This window comes from Taudactylus pleione, unplaced genomic scaffold (assembly GCF_031769625.1).
Source record: "Taudactylus pleione unplaced genomic scaffold, aTauple2 ptg000431l, whole genome shotgun sequence".
NCBI classification, from domain to species: domain Eukaryota; kingdom Metazoa; phylum Chordata; class Amphibia; order Anura; family Myobatrachidae; genus Taudactylus; species Taudactylus pleione.
Genome location: NW_028284833.1, coordinates 1,343,788 through 1,363,712, shown reverse-complemented (window position 1 = coordinate 1,363,712; position 19,925 = coordinate 1,343,788). Strand labels below are relative to the sequence as shown.

General features: G+C 38.8%; 1 protein-coding gene across 1 annotated transcript in view; it reads right to left on the bottom strand.

Annotated features, from left to right (window-relative positions):
* LOC148506001 (protocadherin alpha-C2-like) overlaps nt 1–12,499 on the bottom strand; it is a 90,899-nt gene extending 78,400 nt beyond the window's left edge. Inside the window, exon 1 of the mRNA XM_088447439.1 lies at nt 10,001–12,499. Within this exon, the coding sequence (XP_088303565.1) occupies nt 10,001–12,499 (2,499 nt within the window). The remainder of the gene's footprint in view (nt 1–10,000) is intronic.
* Between the last annotated feature and the right edge of the window lie 7,426 nt (nt 12,500–19,925).

The following is a 19,925-nucleotide window of genomic DNA, read 5'->3' as shown; positions in this document are numbered from 1 at the left end:
TTGGCGGACCTGGATATATCTTAACGTTCTGTGATTGTTCCCAAGTAAACAATAGTAAGTAAACTTTCCTCTGTGTGCTACAAGTCTCGTTACACATAATGCGTGATTGCCGTGTGACTCGATAGTCAGAGTGAAATGCTAAGTTACAGTGTCACCTGCTGTGGCACTGTAATGTAGCATTTTGCATGCAGATACACCCGCAGTCACACACAGAACATAGGCATGCGGCATATCATTATAATCAGCAGAAGCTGCTTGTGCTACCGATTTGGAATGCTGTGTGAATAAGACGTATTTGAAGGTAAAAAATCACACAAAAAGACGCTCTGCGCTTCCATTCATGCCAGGGCATGGCACGATTAATGCGCAAGGAGGCTAGACTTATGAGGACACATCTGTATTATATCGATTTTTTAAAAAAAAATGAGTTAGCATGTAATTGATAAACACATTTTTGAAACTAATTCTGCTTTTATTAGCATCCTAAAATGAATAAAAACACAGGGCCTAAAATAAAAATTAAATAACCATTGTAATAAATATTATTTTATTGAAAATTTCCCTGTTATAATTTTAACCACCATCACTCTATGATTAAGCTAACCAGCTCAACCATCCTACGGTTTCTATAAATAAGTAGCTAAAGATTACTCATAATGCCAATATTTCTTGAATGTCAAATAGAAAATTGGTGTTTATGAGGGAGTATTCAAAGTGCACACATGCCTTCAGCATATACCACATATAATTTATGGATTATTGCTATGTGTAAACCCTCCTAGGATGATAAAAAGATCATAAATTATAAGATGACTTTAATTGTATTCAGCGGACATTAAACTAATGAGATATTTAATTCAATTATGGATAGTTCTATTGGTATAATCTTTATTAGATCTGAATGTTCTGGGAAAGATTGGAAATTGTGAACCAGTATCAGATATAAATGGAGTCTTTGTGACTCACTGCAAACAATCAAAGCAAATTTGATTGCTTGATGAGCTGTATGAGTATTTCAGTGCAAATAAAGATTCTTTGAAATAAAGAAGTACAGTAAGTAAAATTATCTCAGTATTATTTCTTGTTGTTATATAGTTATTATCAGTAGGCTAGTATTGTGAAAAACTACATTTAAGTCCTGTAATTAATACATATATCATGATTTTTATAATGAAACAGAAGATATATATTCTGGATCTGAAAGCTGTTCAAAGGCTGACAAATCCAGCAACAAAGCTGAATTTCTTTTGGGTGCCTCAGGCTCTTCCTCCAGTCCAAATGTATAGGCCTGATTCAGAGAAGGACAGAATTGCAGAGCCACACACAAGCAGCTTTGCAATTCACTCCATCTTAATGTAAATGCAGAAGAAGGTGTCAGACACCTCCTTGCTGCATTTGCGAGCACTGTTGTAGCCATCACGACCGGTTGCTCCTTTGGTCAGGCTGTGGGAGCTGAAGCTACTCACAGCTTGACTGGGGGCTTGTCACTTCAGAGGCCAGGATTCTGCATTCGTTGATGCAGACCCTGGCCTTGTCCCTCCTAGAAAACGGGGGCAATACGCCCATTTTTAGCAACGTTGACAAGCCATGCCCCCGCTCCACTCCCCATACACAGCAGCATGTCAATCATGCTGCAGAGAATTTAGACTGAAAGTTCCATTGGGATTGGGTTTGACTTATATTGTTGATTTCTGTGGGGTTTTTAGTAAGCTTGAAGTAGCCTTTAAGTGGAACAGGGCTCTACCATTCAGTCTGGGGGTACGTAATATGCTACTTGACTTGTTGCCTGTTTTTTTAGGATTTTTTTTAATTTTTCTGTAATTTATAGTTATTTTATATGTGGTTACAACAAATAATTCATGTGTACTTCTATAGCATACCAATGCGGTGGTATTTTATTATTTGGATATTTTGTTGAGGAGGATGCAACCTCATTGGCAGCTGCAGGAGGATCAATATACACTAATAGTCTTATTATTTGTATTCTTATAGTCATTTGGTACCATTTGCTCAGTGCTATTTGGGTAAAGTAATTTCTTGTTGATCAAAAAGTTTTGTGGTTTTAAAATTCCTTCCCAAGAATATAAATCATAATTTTATGATTTTGAGAAAATGGAATTATAAAACAAACAAATAATATAAAAATAAAGTTTCATAATGTTTATAGTCCATTTTATGTCATTAAAATAAAACTAAAACATAAGTAATAGCAGTAATCAGCAACCATTTGTCTATAATCCCAGGGCTGAGGTGTCCAATAAGCATGTTGTTTTATTTCACTTCATTTATGTACTGTAGCTATGGCTGCTTACTAGTCACTACATGAATAATATGCATATCTGATAATAAACTATACCAATTGTGCTCAAATTGTCCAAAGCATAGATTGCACTGTTCAAAGAGAAACTAAGCCCAAATAATGAAAAAAAAGAGAAAAATTGGCAGATGTAGCAGAGTTTATTGCCGCATCAGCCATACAGTATTTATGGCAAGTAGTGCTAATAGATAAAGCTACTGTATTCCTAAGATCACATGATCATATGCTTGCCCCCTTTCAATGGTTGCAGTGTTCTTGGCTCCATCTTTAAGTTTTGACAATATTGGAGGTTTTGTTAGGGTGGATAGTTAGGGTTAGGTGTTTGCATACTTGCCCTTCCATAACAGTAAATGAATCAAATCATTATCCATAATGAGAGTGTTGGAAAATATTATTTGATTCAAGAACTGAAACCATATGCCAATGAGCATGGGTGGCGGGAGTCGGGTGGGTATAAAGTACCCAGGTGTGGGCCGACCTAGGGGCCCATGCCTGTACATTTGAAAATGTGTGGCTATGCCCACTTCAGTGGGCAGCATGCAGCTTCTGCAAAGGGCTCTGGGATTCACAACAGGGTACAGCAACATCCCCGCCCTATAGCTCACACTCTTTAGTACCGGTATCCCAGATCTCCAGCAGACTCTGCCCATGAGCAGAAGGCTGATATACTGTACAGATCAGGACTGATTCAATGCAGTTTCTTCTTCAAGAGCTAAAGCCACCGAGGGTCCAGAGCAGAGCAGTATCATGGAGATTGGGTTCCTGCTATTATGTAACACCAGTTTCCCTCCTAGTACAGTAGTTTTATGCTATAACAATTCTCTTTCCATAAACACCTTCATTAACATAACTAAACTAGCCCCAAATGGTCTGTTCCTTCTACTATATCAAGGTGACATGCAATTGGATAATTGTCCAGTTTATCCACTCAAAAGGATGTATAGTACAAGATATGAAAGATATGACCGGTCGGTGCTCAGGCTACATGTTTAATTTTCTCCTGGACCACATTGGACTTATTAGATTGATGCCTAACAAAGATCCAATTAATGATGTTTTGGCTACTATGAAAGTACAAACTAGTTATATGAGGCTGAATGAAAATATTGCAGCTTGTGTGCCCAATTATAGATAAGTTGAAAACAAAGTCTACAGTATATCTATATTGTTGCATTTTGCAACAAAAAGAAAGTAATGGCATTTACTAATATAGTATAGAGTGTTTTATGACTTTCATTAAAATAACAAATATGAATGAAACAAATCCAGCACAGAGTTCTTAGAACAAATTCAGCTGAGTATGTTTTCTTTTTTGGAAATATTTTCTGAGAGTGCATGCCACCCTCTTTTCCTAGCTACACACACACACACACACACACACGATTGGACGAAGTGCGTCTGGACGTGGCTTGACTAGGACGTGATCACGGTGACATCACGGGTTCAGAGAGGAACGCGGAATAACATCAAAGATGCTGGTGTGCTGATGCAAATGGTTTTCATCTGCTTCCTCATGCTTGATTTGTGATATTGCAATGTATCACACATTGCCAATGTGAGTGTTTCATTACTTTTCATATACTTCACTATTGTGCCCCTCCTTTCATCTTTGTTCATATATATAAATATATATATATATATATACACACATATGTGTATATATCCTCAAATGTCCTGTTTTCTTCCTGTCTGTCTACTAAATGAATACTGATAAAATTCCACACTAGTAAAGCACATTGGTTCAACATTCTGTCTGTTAGTATAAAATTACATTAAATTGAGTACAATGATACACAATGAAACCTTAAGTAAAGGCTGAATGTTGAATAGAACAATTATTGCTAGTGAAGAATGAACTCTAACAATGGGCCTTCCAGATTTGCCATCAGTGAAGGTCATTTATAATGTAGCTAACATCAGTGCATATTCCATGTTACTTATCAGAGATAAATACACATTTTAGGTGCATATAACACACTTGTCCTGTAATGCTTGTTGGTGGCTCAAGTAATAGTCTCCCAATAAGGTGGATCTTAATTACCCTCCTTGCTGTCCTGTTTTTATACACCCTGCAAGGCACACATTTTACTGCCATTATACATGCACTTATTATTGATTTGTGAATGACAAGTTCATATCACTGAATGCCAATAAATTTGTCATAACATTGACTTTCATTTTGCATAGAGTCTCTGACAAAGTGGTTATCATGAGCTGAGGCACAGTAAAGGCTGTTCATTACTTTAATACTGAATGCTTAATAGGAGATCAATATAGTGCTGTTGTAACAGGTGGAAGCTTTCCAGCAACTTATAAGTGGAAGAAAGCAATGTAGAAAATGCAAATACAGGTGGTAGATAGGTTTCCTATGTTAGTAAATAATTTCCTCTGTCTGAGAACTGATCATTCCAATATCAAAGTGATTTGGATGTCAATAGAGATATAAAGCTCTTGAAAGCTCTAATATTATTGTTTTCCTTATATTAGTGTGCAGGCTTGTATTGAGGATTTGAGTTAGTAGATGATCTTCCAGCAGACCCAGTATGTTGTTCCATAGAGCTTGTTTGATGCAATATAATTATATGCAAATAATTATTGTCACAAAACATTTAACTGAACATTGCCATGTTGCAAATCATTATGTATGTATGTTTGTATGTATGTATAAATGTATGTATGATATCTACTAATTGTTACACATATATTTGTTGAAATTGTAGTTGGCCCTTCCATCCTCAGTGTGACCCTATTAATGAGTGTTGCTAAGTTCAGTGCTTTTGTTATAAATAAGGTTACTGGTACTCGACTAAAGTTACAAGTTGATACAATATAATATATATTTATAGTAACTTCCACATTCTGAACAAGGGTTTAAATGCTTATTTTATTCATTTCTGAAATAATTTAATTGATTTTGTCCTGTTTCTGGAACTAGTTACATCAAACTATGAAAAAGTACCCTTGAGTGTAACCAGGAAAGAAGTCCTGGCTTAGTGGTGCAAAATTAGCCAAGGAAAACTACAGTAAGTCTAATTTTTGTGCAGATTTTAGAAGCAGTTAAGTTCCATCTTGACAGGCTCTGAACTTCTTAAAGCTTGGGAACATATTGGGAAGTTCTAGGAATACAGACAAATGATCTCAGACTCTGTGGCAACCTGGGCCTGAGTTACATGCATTGCCGATGTTTTGCTACTGCATGTGTGCGATTATCCCTAAAAACATGTACAGCACATGCACTACTCTCTGTACACACGATTGAGGTGCACAGTATCAGAAATGTACTGGAGTTTTGCTGTGGCGATCCTGGCCGGTGACTGGGAGGTAGCTATTCAGATGCACTGAGATGGTTTATTTCATGGGTGTGTTATGGGAGTGTCGTGGTTGTGTCACTGAACTGGTTGCATACACAGAAGCTTAATCGCTCAAATTGGAGGTCAAACTCTGACGGAAAATCTGCACCAACCATAGAGCTGGAGCAAGTTTCGATGGTGCTACCAGCTTCTATAGATGCAACAAGTAGTATTAGAGCACCTATAGATGGGCGTTCCAGTACTTGCACATTCAGATGCATGATACACCAGGGGAAGTACTGATACTAGCATTAGCAAATAGTCGCAGACATGACTATGGCAAAACACACTAAAGCGGTCGCAGCAGCATGCGACTCTCAATTAGGCCTTATATTTTAACATTTTAAAGGATGGAATAAAAATGTTACTTTAATTTATGGATGGACAAAGTACACTTCACTCTTTCCTCTGTGAGTCTGGCACCTTTAGGAACAATATCTGCATGAAGAAACATGGCATCATTGAGCCCCATAGCAATGATCCCCTGAGCAAGCATGTGAATTGGCACATGCGCACTGAAGCCCTTACGGATGCTCAAAGCAGAACAGAAACCTTTAAGAGGGTGAACTACTGTAACAGAGTAAGGCTCCCTCCAAGTCTGGCCTCCATAACTATAAACACAGCAGTGGTGGTACTTCCACCACGGCGGTATCCCGTACCCAACCCATAAAAGACAATATATACAGCAATTTGGAAACATAAAAACCTTTTTAATAATACAATGCTGATTGTTTTTACAACTGGCTTATGCAATGATTATTTACTAAAAACTTTTTAACATGCTAACTTGTAATTTTTATCTCTGTCATTGCTGACTAATGTTGTCAAGTGAAATGCCTATTGAAATGCCTATTCATACAGAATAAGTATAAAAAATAGATATTGGATATATTTTTACATTTACAACCAATAGCAAATCCATTGGATAGACTAATAGATTTTTTAGTTCACATTAGCAATTATAGTCAAATATGTTATATTATGTGTAAGATAATGTAATAATAAGTACAATCTCAAAAAGTTCAAAAAGGTAAAAGTCAACAGCAGTCAAAAGTTTACTACAAAATCTAAAAAGCCCTTTCCTTCTTTAAATATACAATAGTTATACAAATTAACTCATTGCAGCCTCCATGCCCTCTGATGAGGAAAGCATGATTGTGAATATTGCATAGGCCAATGCACTACAATATCAAGCAACAGGCGATGAACAGGTTTAAGCAATAAACCAGCAGGTCACTTGTTACACTGAACAAAATAAAGTGGAACAAAGACTTGCTATGAAAATTGCTTCATGCAAAATAGAAATAATTGATCTTGTGCTTTCCTATGATTCTAACATATACTGATAAAAGCCACTTTGTGCACAGATGACTGGCTACAGATTTTTTAGGCAAAGCCATTAAGTGCTGGCCTGTAGAATCGTAAACATAGATTTAAAGCCCACTCCGTGAATTCTGCCAAGCTTTCAAAGATGTTTATTGGCAAACTACCCAATGGTTTAATTGATCCAAGAGTTACGAACATAGCTGCACACATTCAGTTATTATTTCATTACTGTTTGGTACTTTAGCTTTTTTTTCTTTAAGAATGATTAAATTGGTTTAAATAAAAATTAAGTCTGTTATATAGTTTTATATATAATATCAGAGCAGACATGGAGTGGAATGTAAGATGATTGCTTAAAAGGGGTTAATTCCCTACAAAAAGTTTTAGAAGTAGGAGATAATGCCTGTCAAGAAGATCAGGGGCTTAGTGTTTTTCCCCAGGACATCACTATTTTTTCATCTGAGAGTTACAAAAGAGGCAATGCATTCTGCTTAGTGCTGTTATTAGCATGCTAAAGCATATTACAACTGAACATCAGGCCTGAATCCCACCATGTATGCATAAATCCATGCATCTACATGTGGAAGCCTTTCCTGCCCACAGTTTTTAAATCCGCAGCTGCAACTGTCATCATTAGTCCCTGGACTTGCACCCACCCCATGTAGATGTTACACAAAAGGTTGACAATGAAAAGGTCGAAAATCATTTGGTCAACACCAGAAGGTCGACATGGAATACGGTCGACATGACAAAAGTTAGACAGTACAGAAGTTCGACAGGTAGAAAAGATTGACAGGTTTAAAAGGTCGACATTGAAATTGTCAACACATAAATGGTTGACATATAGGTTTTTTTTATCCCTAACCTTCACCCTGACTTTAAACTTAACCTCCCCCCCAGTGCCTAAACCTAACTGTTCTCCTTGGTGTCTAAACCTAACCAGCCAGTAAGTGCCTAAACCTAACTCTCCCTTCCGCAGTCTAACCCTAAACCTCCAGGTAAGTGCCTAACCCTAACCCTAGACCTAACCTCAACCCCTCCCAAACAAAAGTTGACCATTTCTGTGTCAACCATTTCCATGTCTACCTTCTGTACTCTCTACCTACCTCTCTACCTTTTGTCTTGTCGACCTTCTGATGTGGACAAAATAATTGTCGACCTTTTGTATGGAACCATGCTGAGTGCATAAGATCTATCTGAAAAATACATCTAATCTCCATCCTGACACTATGATAAAGCATGGATGCCAGCTTACACTCCCATGATACTCCCATTACACGCCCATAAAATTGTCACCACCCAGTTACCCCCCAGAAATGTCCATTTCATAGAAAGTGTGGTTCATCAACAGATGGATCAAACTGTGAGCACTAGAGATCTCTGTCTGTGTGCATATCCCTGATCTGACATATGCACAGTTGCCAATTTCTTACTTTGGTGCATCCACAGTATGCTTAAATCCATTAGAACCATCCACATTTCTACTTTCATCAGACTCAGAATCAGGCCCCATTTAAGGATTGTTATTATACTGTGTAGAATATACCTGCATTAGTTTTATAATACAAATACTACCAGTACTCAGATATTGCCCTAAATACAGCTGTAAGTACACTTACTTATGCAGCAAAACAGTTGTGTGTCTAAATAAAATAGATTTTCTATATTAATCTGTTAAGGGACAGCCACTTGCAACCTAAGTTGGCTGCTTCCAGAGAGCAATAGATTTCACTAGCTTAATGTATCTAACCTAATACAACAAAAATATCACAGAGCAGTTTGTGTGTTATTCCAGTATTCAAGGTGCCAATATAACCATTATTTACTATTTTAAACATACATTACTGATATAAAGATACATAAAATATATTAGTGATACTTACTGTCATATGACATTTAATAAACCATGCGTCACCATACAGTACGACATCTCCCATTAGCCCAAATACATGTAAATATCTAAATACACGCACACACACACATATATATATATATATATATATATATAAAGTCCAGTATTAGTCCACACTCACGTCTGAAAATCCAATTGCTGGGGTAGCCACCCAAAAGGGATCACCTGTATCCCTGCATACAAAAAATGAACAAAGGGGGTGCACTCACCAGTCTTCTAAAATGAGTTTTTATTTCATCTTTTTAAAAAAAAATTTACAGCATCATAGTAAAGCTCCGACGTTTCGGTCCTAGCCATGGACCTTTGTCCATGGCTAGGACCGAAACGTCGGAGCTTTACTATGATGCTGTAAATTTTTTTTTAAAAAGATGAAATAAAAACTCATTTTAGAAGACTGGTGAGTGCACCCCCTTTGTTCATATTTTATATATATATATATATATATATATATATATATATATGCTGAATACATATGTATGTACAGTATGTATATATATATATATATACTTTACAAACATGCACACACATGTACATACCATTGTTAATTTCTCTGACAGAAGTAGTTTTTTAAAAACACTGCAGACTCTGGATTGATGTATAGATTGAAGTATTTTGCTCACAGGTCTAGTGAGGTAGAATTTTTTAGAGCGTATAGCATGGCATTTTTTAACTTCAATAGCAAAGTTAATCACAGGTTTTTTTTTTATAAGAAAGCACCGGTTCTTCACTTGATCCTTATTACAGTACTCCATACACTGCAATACATTCTGCCCCATCTGCATGTATTCATATTATGAGGAATATACTTTATAATAAAATAAAACTATTATAAACCTGTCTTTTTCATAGTTTTACCCAATCTTCAGCAAGGGACAACAGCCTTTTTAATAACACAGATTTATTACTCAAAATTGTTTGCGGTCATACTGCTGACAGTGTGATGTCTAAATAAATTAAAACAACAAAATCGAAATTCAATGTAAGTATATTGTGAGTATATTTTTGTCTACAGTACTGTACGTAATAATCACAAATGGAAAAAATATATATCTGGTATTTATTAAATAACAGCAGATTAACTAGGTTGTGTCTCACCTCAACAGGAGTAGTTGTTTCACTTTTTAAGATGATTAGATTTTGCACACTTTGTCCACTCTGTCCTGTCAGATGTCTGTCTGCAATCACTGCATGTGGCACCGTCCCTACTGGAATGCCAGTGTTGTAAAACATAAATGTGTCACTTCCAGATCCTGCTGTTAAGCAGGCCTTGTAGCAGTAAGTCTTTGTAAGTGATCCATTTCCCCTAACTTCAATGAAATGAGGTTGAACTTTTAATCCAGGTGGCAGTCTTGTTTCAATGTTATTGTTTGCTTGTTTATACATTTCTGCAGGGTTCTGGTTTTGAACTGCACAGCAGCACGTGCAGCATGGATCAACATTGCCAGTACACTTGCAACATTTAATAATGAAGAGTATTATTATTGTTAAAAGGAATACAAAAGAAATGGAACACAAAGCAATTATCAAATAAATTGTCATTTCTGAATAGTTTGTGGTGTTTTTTATATGTCTGTGAGAGTCAGGAATAAGTTTTGAAACCCGATCCACCACAGCGACACTTATTGTTGTTGAAGAGGAGAGTGGTGGATCTCCATTGTCTCTTACAATAACAGTCAAGTTGTGGCTGGCAACACTATCATCAGCAACTTTCCTTGTAGTCCTTATTTCTCCTGTATGTAAATCCACTGTGAAAAGTTTAGGATCTGTAGCTTTGCCCAAGTTATAAAACAGCCAGGCATTTTGTCCTGAGTCTGTGTCTATTGCAATTACTTTTGTAACAAGGTAGCCAACACTTGCTGCTCGAGGAATCATCTCAATGGATCTCGAACCATTACTAGGAGCTGGATACAGAATTGTTGGAGCATGATCATTTTGATCTTCAACAAAAATATTAACAGTAGCAGAACTGCTTAGTGGGGGGTTCCCAGCATCTTGTGCTTGAACAACAAAGCGAAATTCTCTAAGTTTTTCATAGTCAAAGGACTGGACAGCATATATAGTGCCATTATCAGATTTTACTGAGACATATGAAGAAACAGGGAGGCCTTCAACATCTCCTTGAAGGAGTAAATATGAAACAAATGCATTTTCATTGGAATCTGGATCCATTGCTTTTACAGAGAACAGGGATACACCTGGAGCATTATTTTCTAATACATACACAGAATACAATCGTTCTTCAAACACCGGAGGGTTGTCATTCACATCAGATATTTCCACATACAGTGTCTTCTGAGAGGACATAGTTGGATTCCCAGAATCTGTAGCTGTCACTGTAACATTGTAAGAAGGGCACTTTTCTCGATCTAGTTTACCATCAGTTACCAGTTTGTAGGTATTTTTAAATGACTTTAATTTAAATGGCATGTTTTGTTGTATTGTTAGGCTAACTTGTTTGTTGATCCCTGAATCTTGGTCCGTTACACTCATTAAAGCCACTACAGTATCTTCTTGTGAATTTTCAGCAACTGGTGAATAATTTGAAGTCACCACTATCACTGGTGCATTATCATTGGCATCAATTAACTCAACCAACACTTTGCAATGTCCTGCCATAGGTACTGGACCTTTATCAGTGGCTTGGACATAAATCTCATAGGATGATGATATTTCATAGTCCAATGCACCATTAACTCTCACCTCTCCCGTATTTGGGTCAATACTAAATAATTGTCTGACTTTCTGTGGTGTATAACTGCTAAATGAATATGTCACTTCTCCATTTGAACCTTCATCAGGATCTGTTGCATTTAACTTGACCACCAAGGTGCCAGTCGGTGAATTTTCAAGCAGACTGACTTTGTATGTAGACTTTTCAAAGAACGGGGTGTTGTCATTTGTGTCCATCACACGTATTGATATTTGGGCTGTGCCAGATTTTGCAGGGCTCCCTCCATCTATGGCTGTGAGCGCAAGCTGATGGAGAGATATTTGTTCCCTGTCTAATGGTTTTTTCAACACAATCTCAATCAGTTTACTATTTCCATTAAATGTCTTAAGGTCCAGTACAAAGTAATCATTATCACTTAGCTTATAGGTCTGAATCGAATTGGTTCCTAAATCAGGGTCCTGTGCACTCTCGATGGGAAATCTTGCTCCAGGAACAGCCGATTCACTGATCTCTAGGTAATAGTCATTACTTGGGAATTTAGGAGCATGATCATTTATATCTAATATCTCCACCTCAATGTTGTGAACCTCTACTGGGTTTCCTATGACAACCTCTAGGTTTATCACACACGGAATGCTGGGTTCACAAAGAGTTTCCCTATCTATAGTTCTATTAATAAATAAGACTCCGTTGCCTAGATTCACATCAAAATACTGCTTGCTATTACCAGAGGTGATTCTGAACCCCCGTGTGGGGAGTCGCTTAAGGTCTAGACCCAGGTCACTCACCACGTTCCCCACAAACGCCCCGTGATTCAACTCCTCCCTCACTGAGTATTTCAGCTGGCCTGACACCGAGCTCAATGACACTAGCAGAAGGACTACCTGAGCTACCAGCCCTATGCACCCGCCGCTAATAGCCATTTTAGATAGTAACTATCGCTCACCCAACCCCTCCCCAACAAAGCCTGACTCTCACATCCTTTTATTCTATACGACAGCTACTGTATCAAGCCGCAGCAGGTTACCATGTGTGGCCAGCAATCACTGCTGGATGGGATTCGGCTGGCTTTGCAGGCGGCTGTTTCCCCAGTAAATCCATGGCTTTGTCTCCGTTACCCCCCTGCGTGGGAGGATTCTGAAATCGGGCCTGTTAAATGTTCCGATCTAGCAAGATTGCAGCACGGTTTGCTTTTAGCTTCTATGGCTGATCAAGTCGTCCTTGTCCCGGGGGAGGGGCGTTTTGAAAAAGCCTGGCTTGATTTCAGCACCTAGGATGTGAACAGCGCCAGCGATTCATTCAGCGTAGAGCAGCAGTGGGCTTGGTTTCAGCACCTGGGAGGTGGACAGCGCCAGGGTATAAATCAGCGTACAGCAGCAGCGGGCTTGGTTTCAGCACCTGGTATGCAGACAGCGCCAGCCATGCATTCAGCAGCAGCGCGCTTGGTTTCAGCACCTGGAACGAGGACAGCTCCAGCCATTCATTCAGCATTTAGCAGCAGCAGCAGCAGCATTGGAGACTTGACAGTAGCTACATGAAGAACACTGGGAGGAATCTAGAATGCAGCTTGAGCTCCGGACCCAGCCCCTCAATCCCGGCAGACGTTTTGCTTCTTCTAACAAGCAGATCTTCAAAGCACCAATGCATAAAACAACATGTCAGCAATACATTAGCAAGCCTAAGGCTCAGCAGCGCAGGTGCTTCCGACAGGCTCCTTCCGGTTCCACAATGAAACGATACAGATGCTAGCCAACAGCCTATAGCCACACTCCTCATAGCATGTTAACTAATAATTGCATCAGATTTTAATGAAACTAGTTCCTAAAGGAGCAAGTATAATAAAGATAAACCCAAAAAAATCGTTCACTGTTGTTAGCGACTGCAAAATCAGATTCGGCAGCGTTAATGTTACTATTTCACAGATGCAGATAAAAAAAAAAAATTAGACGTTCCTAATTTCATTCACACATTTCATTTAAAATGATGGAACAGCTTTCCCGGATTATGCTTTTCAGGAAGCACAGGGGAACAATGACCAGTATACTGTAGATTAGCTGGGCAATAGGCATGTAACTACAGTAATGTGTGCAAATGACGTTTATCTACATAAATGACAATAAAACATTATTATTCTATAATACTCCCATGTTTGTTTGTATTATATATCAATGTTAGTTTCTTGCTATTTATTCACTTTTAATGCGGATGTGATCAAAATTCTGTTTAAAAGGATTAACGGTTCTTAAAGTAACATGTTTAAAGTTCATTCGTTTCCTATACATTATGGACAAGGTTTTTGTGGGCTGAAGGAAGATGTATGACCATAAAGCATAATCCATTCACTAGGAATGGTTAAAACAAGGAGTAAAGCAGTGATGGCAGTGGTTCCTAGTGAGTAGATACAGTACTGTATGCTTCATTCACAAAATGGCTGCATCACTATGTATATTAAAGTGACAGAAGCATTTCAGCTATCTGTATATGTAGATACTGTATACAGTATTGTTATATGTATGGTATGATTAATGAAGAATAAATTAGTACATATAATGTATATATTTTTCTTCATAAACATAAAGATACTTTTATAATAAATATTTGTTAACTCAAAAAAATGTAGCTGTAAGCAACTGGTTTAAATTAAAGGCTCAGTTGGCTGATGCAGATAGCTTAAAACACAGTTCATACAACTATTCCACATGTGCTAATAGCCTAGCTGGACAATAATCATATATGTTAATCAATGAAAATATCATAATCCAACAGATTTATCATATTTGTCTGCTCAGAACATTTAAGGAGCTTTACCACTTTCAAATGATATTAATTCATTAACTGTAAATACCCTCCTCCAACATTTATTTAATACATTGCTTTTTGCTTTCTACAGTACCTACAGCTTTTCTGCCATGTGTTATGTGATATGAGAGTACAATATTTTTGTTGCCATGGGGTATGTCACAGCTTTGCTGTGCTCTCTGCATTCCAGAGCAGAATTATGTGCCTTATCTCAGGTCTATAAATACAAAAAACTCTGTTCAATTGTAGCAACACATAACTGTAAAAAGGACTACATATTGTTTGACCACAGTGGACATGTCAACAAATGATATGTGGACAGCACAATGCTGACATCAGTATGCCACCATAGTTGTAATGTTAGTTAAAGCATTTTAACCATGTCAACAGTATCACTTTATAAAGTACATAATTCTAATGCATCATGTTTAAAGTGATACTGCTGACACAGATAAAATGCTTTAACATACATTACAACTGCATCAGCATACTGACGTCGGCATTGTCCTGTACACATTTTGTTTGTCGACATATTCACTGTTAACAAACTCTCTACATACCAAAAAACAAAAACAAAATAAAGAATTATAGTAAGAAAAAGCAGTGTTAAATGAAAGTCACAGATAGGCATATACAGATGAATAAATTAAGTCAAGTGAAGATGCAAATCTCATTGAAATGGACCTGCTTGTAAATATCAAAGTTAAAAAAAATATACACACTATCACTCATTATTTTATGGGACATTATATCATTATCTATTGGAAAACTCTCAAGATTATTTATGACCTGATAAAACAGCACTATCAAGAACCAAAGGCATTTTTGGCTTTAGTGTTTGTTGTACCATACAGTATTTTGGACAAAAATACTTTTAGCAACAATGTATTCATTATGTAGATAATAAGCAGGTCGAATAGTTATTAGACAAAAATAATGAATGAAATCTAGAAAAGTGAGCAGTGAGTGAATCAAACTGTACAATTATGACCCCAAGGGCATAATGGTATTTAACTGCTTCACACAGTCACGGGCGGCATATTTATTGGTGATATTTATGCAAGGAGCCTTTTGGCTCATTAATGGTGAATTGGTTGCATGGCGCTGATGCTGACATTATAAAGAAATCTCACTAGTCCACACTCACTAGTCCTTCTAAGAAAATGTACTGTAAGTGCATCCTCCCTCTGCACCCCTAGCCTGTCCGAATATAAAGCAGTGAGCAGCAGTGTGCTCAGGTATTTCTCATGAAATCTTATTTTCCTTCTTGTTGAGTGATCTACAGCAGGGGTGGCCAACCAGTTGGAGGCAAAGAGCCTAAAAATATATGTAGTCAATTGAAAGAGCTGATAGCATGCGCGCCTTAGGTGCACGGGCAAAAATGGGGTGTGGCCTATCTCACAAGGCCATGCCCCATTTTTGTGCACACACCTTTGGTATGACATTTGCAGGAGCATGACCTTGTGTCACACCCCCATTTTTAGTCACGCTCGGGGCGAGCCCAGGACATTAGAAATAAACATTTTTCATAAGCTTCCCAATACACATTTTTCACTGTTGAAGTGAAAGAAAAAGCCAGAGCAACATAGAAAACATTGAAATAGCCACGTTCACAAAAAAAACATATTGAAATCCAGAACCACATAAAATACATTGAGAATGCCAGTGCCCATTATGCTGTGCCCCCTGTAGTTGTGCCCCATATGCAATGCCCCCAGTAGTTGTGGCCCTCATGCAATGACCCCTGTAACTGTGCCCATTATGCAATGCCCTCTGTAGTTGTGTACCTTCTGCAATGCCCCCTGTAGTTGTGTCCATTAATCAATGCCCCCAGTAGTTGTGGCCCTTATGCAATGCCCCCTGTAGCTGTGCCCATTATGCACTGCCCCCAGTAGTTGTGCCCCTTCTGCAATGCCCCCTGTAGCTGTGCCAATTATGCAATGCCCCCTGTAGCTATGCCCTTTAAGCAGTGCCCCCAGAAGTTGTGGCCCTTATGTAATGCCCCTGTAGCTGTGCCAATTATGCAATGCCCTCTGCAGTTGTGCCCCTTCTGCAATCCCCCCTGTAGCTGTGCCCATTAAGCAATGCCCCATTAGTTGTGGCCCATATGCAATGCCCCCTGTACTGTGCCCATTATGCAATGCCCCCCAGTTGTTGCCCCTTCAATGCCCCCTGTAGCTGTGCCCATTAAGCATTGCCCCCCGATAGCTGAAACCCCTTCTGCACTGTCCCCTGCAGCTGTGTCCATTAAGCAATGCCCCCTGTAACAGTTCCCCTCTTGCAATGCTCCCTGTAGTTATGCCCCCAGCACTAGCTCCCCCCCATGAAGAAACTTACCTTTTTTCTGGCCCCGCCCACGACGTCAGGGCTCCCGAGTCCCGCCACGCTGTTGCTGCTTCTTCCGCCATGCCGTCACTGCTGCTTTTGCTGCCCGCTGGATCTAACTGGATCCAGCAGGGCGCGGGGTCCTCACATCTCGGGTGACGTCATGATGTCACCCGCGCACTGCATTACTGGGAACGCTGGCTTCTGAAGCAATCAGGGGCTTCTTTAGCCTCTGATGGCTTTAGAGACCAGCATTTCCAGTAACAATGGGGGTCTGTCGGGCCGCAAGCCACATTAGAAGCTCAGAAGAGCCTCATGCGGCTCGAGAGTCGCGGGTTGGCCACCGCTGATCTACAGCAACCAATTGCTGCTCACTATTTAAAAAAATGGAGCAACTTTAGGCAACAATGGTAGAGCACTTTGCAGCCCTGTGTATATTTAAATTATATTTAAAATATACTGTTTTGGTATTTGTGCCCCTTTAACAGCTCTCAATTTGCCCCTCTATGTACAGATGTACTCACATACACCTTTTTGCCAAGCTATGGACTCTGCGACTTAGCCACGCCTTCTGATTTTTCTTAATATTTGCTACTTTAATCTGTTACTTTATACAAATTCTTTTGCAGCAACAAAAGGGAACTTATACAGTACAATCGCTACTCATTGTGGATCGTCTTAGCCGTGCTAAGCATCTCGTACCAAATGAAGCAAACAAGGAAAGGTGTAAGTGGACACACCTGTAAGTTGATTGGAAATAGAATGGAATGAAAAAAAAAACTCTAGTTAAACTATTTTAAGTATAAAGTGTTTTTTTAAATTTTTACTACATTTATATTATTAACTGGGATATTTTGGAAATAGTAATTGAGAATATTATTTGTGTTCAATACATTATTGTTTTCTATTTATTTAGGCACTGCTACAGTCTTTTTCTGTTTGTCTACCTTTAAAACAGTCTACGTTTTAAACACTGCAGTGTCTTGAGAGCATGCTTACCACAGATATACGAGAGTGAGTTTTTCCCATCCAGTTTTTATGACTGTAGTTGTACTGCCTATAGGCAAAATGTAATTTTCACTCTCACTCAGAAGGTAATTTACTTTATAAATGAGTGACAATTAAAACATAATTAATATGTATATATATATATATATATATATACATATATATATATATAGAGAGAGAGAGAGAAAATGTACCAAGTTGAGGTAAACCCTATTATTGGTGTTGTTGCTGGAAAAAGGCTATCTTTTAATTTAGCAATATGTACTGTATCAAAGGGACTTCCAGAGATTTCTCCAGTGGTAGCCAGAAGACAGAATTATATCACTACTGCCATAGCCATCTACAGCGGTTATCTTCCTTCACCAAACTTTAAACGATACAAAACAGATTTTTGTCGCTTGAAAAAAAACATAACACCATCTAAGGGATGTGTTATGCCCACTTAAAGTGCCACCACTTCCAGACACTCCTTCTGTAGAAACTTTTTGCAATGCAAATGTGGCTTTATAAGCTTGCATTCACATGCATTACAAATCACTTCAGCATAGCGCTGATGTGATACATAATACTGATATAATACAAAGGGACTAAGGGCCTGATTCAGACCCGGTCGCTAGATGTGTACGCTCGCACTGAGCGAATGCAAATTTTCCAAATTGACGTCATGGGGTGCGATCGCTCGCCAAGGTATAAGCACACCCACTTTGGCTGTGCAAGTGATCGCTCTGCATATGCAGACACCCCTTAGTGTATGTAGAGATGCCCACAGGCACACATCATCTCCAGGAAGTGTATGAAAACATTGGTACATCGAGGACCATCGGATGCGAACGCAGTGCTTGTGGTAGCCTTACCCTACCGCAAGTTCTGCGAGCATTTCAGTGTAAAAGAAAGCCAAGTGACATGTACTATGATGCTGCCTGTTAATTATACACGCCTCTGAAACAGCATTGAAACACTTAGGCATGCCTGCATTTGCAGCCCCTGTTACCACCCACAAACAGCCTCTCCTGTCACTCATTACACTGGGCTGTCTTTGCAGGGTGAGCGAGTGGTATGCGATCGAGTGAGTAGTTCGCGCATGCGTAGAACTAAGTGTGTGATTCACGTACCCAGAACATCGGGCCACTTGCGAGCGCACGCATATAGCGAACGGGTCTGAATCAGGCGCTAAGATTGATGGATGGGTCAGTTACCTTAAGCCCCTCCGAAGACTGATTTATTCATACATTTATGAGCTATGACATCTGGGGGTAAATTTATCAACGGTCGATTTGATGGTCTATTTGAAGAGTGATTTAACGCATCTCAAACCGACTCAAATAGAATGTTGAAAAACCTGTGATTTTGCCAGATTTACTATTATTCGATTTTGAGTTCGATTTGCAAATCGAATTCGATTTAGGTCGATTTGTTAAAGTGATTTGTTGTTCGATTTGGCATGTTCATGTACAAATCGAACGGCAAATCACACTTCAAACCAAGCTGCAAATCCCGACAGCATAGAACTGCTTCATGATTTCACTTTCAGCATGAGCAGTTCGTTCTCACACAGATACATGCAGACATCAGTGAGATGCCTGCATGTATCTGACTGTAAAAAGTAAATAAAGAGTTAAAAGTAAAAAAAAAAATGACGTAAGGTCCCCCCCAAAATAGAACCAGCCCCGGACTGTTCCAACCTAGGTCTGGTTGACTAAGTACAGGGAAAAAATTGCGTAGGGTATCCCTGTACTTAGTACAACCAGCACTGAGCTATGGGAATCAGTGCTGGTTCTGGAATTTTAGGGAAAAATTTGCGTAGGGTCTCCCTGTAATGCCTGGCTGTGGCATCAGTCCCCCCGTTAGAAAGAGTCCAGGGCTGAGTCTGTGAATTACAGGGAGACCCTACGCAAATTTTTCGATGTAATTCCAGAACCAGCACTGATTCCCATAACCCAGTGCTGGTTGTACTAAGTACAGGGAGACCCTACACAATTTTTTCCCTGAATCAACCAGAACTGGGTTTGAACAGTCTGGGGCTGGTTCTGTATTGGAGGGGGACCTCACAACATTATTTTTTTACTTTTAACTGTTTATTTGCTTTCTACAGTCAGATACATGCAGGCATCTCACTAATGTCTGCATGTATCTGAGTCAATCCGACCTGCTCATGCGCAAATCGAAAGCATGAAGCAGGTCTATTAATTTGGTGATTTTAAGTTCGATTTGAAGTCC